General features: G+C 40.4%; 1 protein-coding gene across 1 annotated transcript in view; it reads left to right on the forward strand.

Annotated features, from left to right (window-relative positions):
* LOC113813075 (uncharacterized) overlaps positions 1–7,372 on the forward strand; it is a 54,717-nt gene extending 47,345 nt beyond the window's left edge. Inside the window, exons 3-6 of the mRNA XM_070115225.1 lie at positions 961–1,135; positions 3,583–3,737; positions 5,325–5,538; positions 5,898–7,372. Coding sequence (XP_069971326.1) covers positions 961–1,135; positions 3,583–3,737; positions 5,325–5,538; positions 5,898–5,971 — 618 coding nt within the window. The 3' untranslated portion in view covers positions 5,972–7,372. The remainder of the gene's footprint in view (positions 1–960; positions 1,136–3,582; positions 3,738–5,324; positions 5,539–5,897) is intronic.
* Positions 7,373–10,000: the final 2,628 nt, after the last annotated feature.

The following is a 10,000-nucleotide window of genomic DNA, read 5'->3' on the forward strand; positions in this document are numbered from 1 at the left end:
GTCTCTGTATGTAGGTGTCTCTTTGTGTATACGAGCGAGTGCATGTCCATTTTAAAATTTGCAACTCATGTTAACACACACACACACACACACACACACATATATGTGTTATCTGGTGGTGTGATACCCTTCCCTTTTTATGTTAAACTGCTAGCTTTTAATAACATATCATTGTCAATATCCGCAATCTTACCTCATAATAAAAAAGTTTCACAATTGCATCACCACAACACTGCCACTCACAACACTGCCACGAGGGAAACAAATTTCTAAAAGGTATAATCTGCTACGTCATCACTGTGTCATTTCCTTTATCTCCAGGACTTGCATTCCTATTTGATCACTCATGAAGTAAGTTCCCTTGATGTCCTCTGCCCCCTTTTGACCTCGCGGGGTTTCTCCTGACCTTGTCTGAACTTACTAGACGTTTGCCATCTTCCGCTGAACGTAATTGACCACAAATATTCCTCTGACCCCACATTCGTCTGACCTCGTGTGAAACAAACCTCCTTTGGCTGTCTTCTGTTCTCCCTTGAACTCGTATAGTTTCTCCGGTCTTTCTCTGACCTTTCATGTTTTACTTGACCTTCTTGTGAATTCCCGTGGCCTTAGTGACCTTCCTGAGAGTCCCTCGACCTCATATGACCTTCCAGAGAGTCCCTATGAACTCGCATGACCTACCAGAGAGTCCCCCGACCTCACATGACATTCCTGAGAGTCTCCCTGAACTCATATGGCCTTCCTGAGAGTCCCCCCCGACCTCACATGACCTTCCAGAGAGTCCCCCGGCCTCACATGACCTTCCAGAGAGTCCCCCGGCCTCACATGACCTTCCAGAGAGTCCCCCGGCCTCACATGACCTTCCAGAGAGTCCCCCCGACCTCACATAACCTTCGGAGAGCCCCCCATGTCCTATTCTACCAACCCCGTTCGCTAACCTCTCGTTCTCCTCCCCCGCAGCTGAGCCTGTTGGTGCTAGCCGGGTTGGTCGCCATGGCAACCTGCATGACGGTGTCGATGAAGGAGGCGGCCGATCTCCCCGAGGAACTGAAGCCCATCGTTCCCGGCGGCTCGTGGTTCGACGACATGGCGGTGGAGCGACTGCGGAAGAAGCACGAGGAGCTCAGAGAACTGGGTGAGGCCTCGGGCGCTGCCGCTAACTCCATTCGCAGGGAGAACGAGGGCCCGGCGCTCAAGAAGCCACTCGCTGCTTAACTTTTTTCCTTTCTCTCTCTTCTTGTTGTCTCCGCTGTTCTCCTTCTTCGTCTTGTTCGCCTTCTCGAACTCTTTGTCCCTCGTTTTCATTATTGTTATTATTCTTTCCTCTACTATTTTTATTTTTTTCCTTTTCCGTTTTTATTCGTTTTCTCGTCTCTTCTTCACCTCCTCTATCTCTCTGTCCCTCGTTTTCATTATTGTTATTATTATTATTCTTTCCTCTCCTATATTCTAAATCTTTCCCTTTCCCCTTTCCTTCGTTTTCTCGCTTCTCCTTCACCTCCTCTATATATCTGTCCACGTTTTCTTTATTGTTATTATCATTATTCTCTCCTATCCTATTTTTAAAATCTTTCCCTTTCTCCTTTCCTTCGTTTTCTCGCCTCTCCTTCCCCTTCCAGCGAGTCGACCCGCCGTACACTGAGCGAGCATATACTTAAGTCTAGGCACCTCGACCCTGTAGTCGGTTTAGAACGAAAGAATGTAGAAGAGTTATTGATCTGATGCCTGAAAGATCTGCATGACTTTTATGCTTCTGGTTTATTTTACCGACTCTTTCAAAACAGTTTTAAAGATGCATGCTGGTCTGACCTGAAACGGGGTAATTATAAGGATAAGCTAAATTAAATTAAATACAATTGGCAGCTTTTATGGTTAATATCTATCACACTCAGATGGAATGCTAAATTATTTCCATCCACCATTCCCAGGATAGATAGCATGAAAACGTTTTTCTTTTCTTTTTTTCTTATCCCTTTATTACATTTAATGTAGGTGGAATGATGATACATTTCCATAATATATAAAAGTAAAGAAAGCCAGTTTCAAAATGTATCGCTGCCAAAAAAGAGAGACTAAACTGCATGTTTTTCTTTCTTTCTCTTTTTATTTTTCTTTATTTTTCATTTTTTATTTATTTATTATTATTATTTACTCCGTGGGCTCCTCCTCTGTGTCTTCATTACCGTTGGTTAAGTTGTACCATCGAAAACAATAGACACTTGCATGCTAAAAGTGTTTTAATTCATTCCTGTTAAAAGTGATTCATCATTGAATTATGCCGAGAATGGAAAGGTCAAAGAAAAAAAAAGATAAGTATATGAAACCTGATTTAGGATGTTAATTAAAAATTGCGGGAAAAAAGGATGCAAGTGATATATATGAACGTAAAGATTTCAAATGTACGTGATAACTTTCCTACAAATAACTAATCTCTACATACTTTTTTATTCATCTGTAACGGGTAATTACAGTCAGTTTAAATTATTTTTCAAGCTTAATTTTTTCCACTTGCATGTAAAAGCACTTAAAAGTATTGTTTTATACATAAGAAAATCAAGCAAACAAGTAAAAAATCAATTATCTCTATATACATATATCTTGTAACCTTCACTTGCTTTGTTCGCCTAAATTTTTTCTTTCTTTCTTATCTTTCTTACACAGTTTCTCGGAAATGTTTTCTATCCGTGTGCCATCTCACTTGCGCGTCTGTGGAAGTGATCCTTGAGAACATGTGCTAAGACATGAAATACTGGATCACATTTGAAGAACATGAACAAAGGAGAGGGATGTGTACATATGCACATACACTTACATATATACACGCACACTAACACGCCTCACTCACGTGCTTGTATGTGTGTGTGTTTCTGTGTATGTCAGCGAAAGAGTGATGAGAGAGAGAGAGAGAGAGAGAGAGAGAGAGAGAGAGAGAGAGAGAGAGAGAGAGAGAGAGAGAGAGAGAGAGAGAGAGAGAGAGAGAGAGAGAGAGAGAGAGAGAGAGAGAGAGAGAGAGAGAGAGAGAGAGAGAGATAGAAAGTCTGATTTACAAACTTGCAAACTGGTGGCGAAATTAAAGTGGATAAGGTTATCAAACACTGCACGCTAGAATAGTATTACTGAACCATCATTTTATTCGTTATCTACCGTCTTTCCCATTTTCCATTTTTAACCGAGCAACCAATTCTAAATACATTAGGAGATACTTTCCAAAAGCATCCCTGCTCCCATCCGCTCTCAGCGCCTTAATCCACTCCCCCCTTGTCTACATCCACCCAATCTTCCCTGATCTCCTACTTTTTCTAGCACTTACACCCCTTCCCTCTCCCTGCCTACCTATTCTCCTTCCTCCCTTGACCCCGCCCCCAACACTTACACGTCCCTCCTCTCTCCCCTCCTATCCCTCCTCCAGTATTTACGATTCCTTGCCCTCCATTGCCCGCCCTTTTCTCGAACCTCCTACCCAGCCTCTAGTACATAATCTCTCCCTCGTCCCTCTCTATCCCTCCTCCCATCCCCCACCCCCTACATGCCCCGGCCCGCCGAACACCCACACGACCCCCCACTAACACCCCCCCTCCCCAGGTCGTCTGGAATCGCACGAGCACAGCGACGACGACGAAGAGATGTTCATCATGGCGCGCCTCGGCTCGCATAAGGTGGTGAAGCTACCCGAGGGGGAGGAGGGCGCCGAGAATCATCACGACCATCACCATCATCATGACCATCTGGCCAGTCAGGTGAGGGAGGTCAAGGTCGTACCTGGCTTAGGGGGACGGGGTCTAAATTCAGAATAAAGCCTGTACTCGTTCTGGAAGATGGGTTCCAGGGGGAAGCTCGTGGTTAGATTCATCAGACGTGTTCTAGGCTCATGTGAACCTCGCGGCTGGTTCCGGAGACGAATTCTAGACTCAGGTGAAGCTGGGTCTTAGAGACGTGTTCTAGACTTGGATTTAGATTGCAATAGTCCGAAAAAAAGTGTTTTAGGCTGAGATAAAGCCCGTAGTTAGATTTACGAGACGAATTCTAGACTCAGGAAACCTCATGACTAAGTGTAAGAGATATGTACTAAATTTAGTTGAAGTTCATGTCTAGCTCAAAGGGACATGTTCTAGACTGAAGTGAAATTTGCAGTCGCAGACTTCAGTGATACTCGAAGGTAGGTGAAACTTGAAGGTGGCTCAAGGAGAAATGCTCTAGTCGCAGGTGATCGTCACAGGTGTGCACAAATCATAACATCTACGGCCAGCTGTAAAGAAGGGTCTGGAAAGCGTTCTAAAAGGCATAGAGGATTCAGGGCAGCTGTGAAGAAAGAACATCTGCAGAGAGCAATAAATAATACCCATTTCAAAGATGCAAACGTCGATTTGAAGTTGTTTAACGATGTAACCTGAATTTTTACGAAAATTGAGAACGAGAGACTTCAGGGATATGAATAGGTTTTTATATATCTTGAAGGAGATAAACTTACCACGAGAGATGCTGGTGTCTCAGTTGCCGCCGCTGGCTTGAAAATGGTGTTAGGTAAATGGTATTTTAAGAGAAAAGTTTGTCTTAGTTTTATACATGAAACTGGTTTGACGAAAATAAAAAAATGCATAAGGATACTAATATATATATATATATATATATATATATATATATATATATATATATATATATATATATATATATATATATATATATATATACATACACACACACACACACACACACACACACACACACACATATATATATATATATATATATATATATATATATATATATATACATATATATATATATATATATGCGTGTGTGTGTTTAGATATATATATATATATATACATATATATATATATATATATATATAGATATATATATATATATATATATATATAGATACCTACACACATACAAACACGCACACACACACACACACACACACAAACACAGACACACACACACACACACACACACACATATATATATATATATATATATATATATATATATATATATATATACATATATATATATATATATATATATATATATATATATATATATATATATATATATATATATATATATACATATATATGTATACACACACACACACACACTCACACACACATACACACACACACACATATATATATAATAATAATAATTTAAAATGAATTTGTAGTACACACACGAACCAACACACCCACACACATTTTTACCATAATGTGTACATGGACAATTGATGCACACACGTATATGGGCTTAACCAAACCGTGTCCAAGACCTCCACATTCCAGCAAAACACCTCGACCGTCTAACGCCCCCCCCCTCCCCAGAACACCCGCGAGGCCATGAGGTCGTTCCTGCGCCAGCACGCCTTCCAGAAGAAGAAGACCGCCCCCGTCCACGAGCACGACCACGAGGAGGCTGAGGCCGGGAGCGGGCCAGAGGTCGCGGCCTCGAAGGAGTTCATGGAGGTGTACGAGAGGGAGCTCAAGAAGTTCTTCAGCAATTTCATGAGTGCTATGTTGCAGGCTGAGGTCGGAGGAGGTGGGTAGTTCTCGTGGTTAAAAGTGAGAGAATTTCGAATCATGATTTGTGTTGATAAATGGGTTGGCTGTTGTCATATTCAGCGCATTTTTGAGTGTTGGTAAAGTCTGTTGTATTTGAAGTCATATTAACCATCCTGATGCTTTACACTCTGGTCCGGTCCAGTCCTGTGATTTTTACTCGGGCCTACACCGTCCTTGCGTCCCTTCCTGGGCCCTTCCATCCTGGTGCCTTACACCTTCCATTCCATTCCCATTCTTAGGCCCATTCCACCCTCGTGCTTCATACTCCTGTCATTCCTCCCTCTCACTCCACACCTTCCCCCAATCCATGTATCTAAAGCCCACACGATCTTGCAGTGAGAATCGAGAACCGAAGCGAGGAGGAGAAGGAGGGCTTCAACGGACGTCCGAATGCGGTGGCGTCTCCTTGAAGGGCCTCGGAGACGGAGATCTTCCCAGCGACCCCCTGGTTACCCTCCTTCGCTGGCTGACCTCGCTGCCCTCTCCTTCACTCCTTCCACGTCGCGGGTCGTCCCAGTGGCTCCTTCTTTCCCTCCGTCGCTGGCTGACCTCGTTGTCCACTTCTTCACTTACTTCGACGCCGCACCTTGTCTCCGTGGATCACTGTTCGCTACTTCACCCCCTTCTGCGCCGCTGTCCGTCCCAGTGGCTTCTCTCCCTCCTTCGCTGGCTGACCTCGCTGCCCTTTCCTTCACTCCTTCCACGTCGCAGATCGTCCCAGCGGCCCTGATTTCTCTCCTTCGTGGGTTGACTTCAGTGATCTATCCTTTCGCTCATTCTGCTTCCGATTTCTTCCTTCTATTCTCGACGGCGGTGATCATCTCAGCCGCTCCTTTGAATCTTTCACCTTCCTCAGCTCCAGATTTCTTGCCGATTTTCTTCCCGACGCTGAGGATCGTCTCGGCGACCATCTTTCTTCCCGATTTTTTTTTCTGTCAGATTTCTTTCCCTGGTTTCGATCGTCGATCCTTTTCTTCGCCATTCTAGTGGCTTAATCGGTATTATTTGTGGTGTGTTCGCATATATATACATATATTTTCTCAGAACATTGTGAGTCCTGAAGGTTCATTTTTTCATGAGATTCTATTGGTCATTTCAGTTATTGATTTTTCTGTGTCATTTTCTTTCATATCTTTGTCATTCTAAAACTAATTTCAATCTTCCATCCCTTGTTAATTGCTAAGCGATCAGCTGTTCCTGTTCTCCTCCCGCTAGATTCATGACAAATTCATTATTTATTTCGCAAACATGTACATAAAGAAAGTGTCCGATGCCTTTGTGTATAAAAATGTTTTATCAATAACATTCATTATAGGAAAACTAAAACTTGTCAAAATCTGTCTATAAAAATGTTAAAAACAACGTTCCTATATATCATAGCGATCTTCTATATCACGTGATGACCCACTTCCATGAACAATGTTACCAAGTTAAAGCACGAGGTTTTGTGTTTTAGTGATTTGGTAACACTGTAGTTATTTTTCCTCCTCCCTTCAGTGTACTGATGTTTGTATTTTGTTTGTCTTATCACTGCCTTTTGTAAACAAGAATCTTTATATATATATTTATTTAGCTAGAATAGATATAGTCTTAAGCTCACTGTAGAAGTATAAGATGTATAACATGAAATGTAGATTTAAAGTGCATTTACAGTCGACGAAGAGTACTGGTACAGATCTCTCTCTTTCTGAAAACTCAAGTTCTGTGTGGTTTTGTAACTCACAAACTTTATGACAGAAAGACGAAACAAAGCACGATATTTAGGGATTTGGGAAGCTTATTTCAGCCCTAGAATAAATTTGCAAATGTGCTGTCTGGTGTTTCATTTATATTATACATTGCATACATATATAATACATAGATTCATACATATGTACACACATACACAAACATCCACGTATTCTTCTAAAAATCGATAATTTCTAACCCCAAATAAAGCAGCGACATTTCAATATCTGAAGAGTTAATCATTTGAATTTCTGAACAAATCACCTACTGCGATTTTCATAGATATTTTTGCGGTAGATAAATAACAAACACACGTTGCACGAGAAATAGAAAAAAAAACAACATTCTTACAAATTCAATCCAGTTTTTTAAACCATTAATTATGATACTGCAACACTGTATGGAAAGAAGCTGCAGGTAAAGAAAATCCATCAAGAAATCACAGCCAGATTAAGTGAATATAGTTTATCGAATTATGAATGACTGCTAACACACATACACACATAGAACGCACACACACACACACATAGAACGCACACACACACACATAGAACACACACACACACACAGAACACACACACACACACATAGAACAAATACACACATAGAACAAATGCACACATAGAACACACACACACATACACACAAAGAACACACACACACATACACACAAAGAACACACACACACATACACACAAAGAACACACACACATAGAACACACACATACACATAGAACACACACACATGCACACATAGAGCACACACACACACATAGAACACACACACATGCACACATAGAGCACACACACACATAGAACACACACACACACATAGAACACACACACACTTATAGAACACACACACACACATACATAGAACGCACACACACATACATAGAACACACACATACATAGAACACACATACACATAGAGCACACACACAAAGAAAACACACACATGCACATAAATACACACTACAAAAAAAAATCCATCGGGTTCCCATTCCGCCCCAAGGAAGAATATTAGAAGTTAGAAAATTAGAATATCAGTATTTAGAAGAATATTAGTAAGAAGAATATTAAGTTAGAATATTAGAAGTGAGAATATTAGAAGTGAGAAAATTAGAATATTAGTAGTAAGAAGAATATTAGTAAAAAAAATATTAGTAAGAAGAATATTAGTAGGAAGAATATTAGAAGTTAGAATATTAGAAGAATATTATAAAGGCCCGACCACGACATCCAGAGTCCAAGAGAAAGTGTGAGATTATCAACCATGCTTTCCAACATCTGCTTACTAATAAGAGAAATGAGTAGCTTTCTTCATCAACTAGCCTATGTTATCTGTTGATTTCCAGTGGGTTGAATGATGGGAAATATTCTTACAAATGATATTTTTCTGGAGTTGGTTGGTAAGGTTGGTAAGAAATAGTGGTAAGAGGCGGATTTAGGATCACTGGAATTTATTCATAGATACTTACCAATCTCTCCTTCAGTATTGAATATGTTGCTCAGTAGGTATTGTTCACATTCACTAACGTACAATATGATATACTTTTCTTAATATCTATATCTTTTTACCTAAATAATGCTACTTTCATTACAAATTTGCTACTTTCATTCCTTCAGATTTATAATGTCAGCATTTAAAATCTAGCAGCCCAACATGTAGTTTATATAGTAATTTATCAGAATTTTTACTGTTGCTGCTGCTGAAGGCTAATGCAGGGGGCATACATCATAGGATGTATAAAAGCAATAGTCGAAGGATATGTAACAAACAGCTACAGAAAAATCCTGATCCACCATTCGCCAAGCACGAGTTGTAACCATCTTTACTCCAATGAAAATATTTCAGTAGTTACAAAGGACAACTCGTGGCGAAATCTGATTGCCCGGTATCTTGGCACACACGCAAAAAGGGTCACCAAACTACTGTGGGCTGCAGCAACCAACTCCTTATCTGCCTCATATTGCTTCCTGCTAACTGGCTTTGCACAGTGTCACCACTCTTATGTGTTTCAAGACCAATCAGAGTCACAATTGTTAGTAATTAGTTGTTCCTCTTTGACAGCTCTAAAATACACATCACAACACGACAGCTGCTACTCTCCTAAACAACATATGCACATCTACTCAGTGTGCATTCGAGTCTATTATTTGCCTTTCCATTGATCTCCAAGAATGAAGTGGGCATTGTGACACTTTTCTTATTTTCTCATTTATTGTGGAGATAGAAATGATGGAAGTATAGACATTTAAGAATCAACATAAATATAGAAGAAGAATAAAAAAAACAGGAATAACTGAATTACTGTGCTATAGTAGCTAAAGCAAATCCAAAATAAAAGGAAATGAGCTAAACCTCATTTGGTTCAGTCCCTGCAAGGAACATTGTGTGTGAGTAATACAGCAATGTGCCCCAGATCATGGTATGCTCTCAATAGGTAAAAAGGTATACGAAAAGAAAAGCCAATGAGAGGAAAAACAAAACAAAACAGTCCATTAAGAGGAACCACACCCATTGCAGCCCACTATGAAATATCCCTTAACACACCTCTCTGATGACAAACCTCTTTCCGCCCTAAAGGTAAACTTGATTGAATCTTTACAGCTTATACTATAAGCAAGCATTTATACCATTTATACACAGATATTTGCTACACTAGATGAGAAACTAAAAACGTCTATCGGCAAGCTAACCAACAACC

This window comes from Penaeus vannamei, chromosome 37, assembly GCF_042767895.1.
Source record: "Penaeus vannamei isolate JL-2024 chromosome 37, ASM4276789v1, whole genome shotgun sequence".
NCBI classification, from domain to species: domain Eukaryota; kingdom Metazoa; phylum Arthropoda; class Malacostraca; order Decapoda; family Penaeidae; genus Penaeus; species Penaeus vannamei.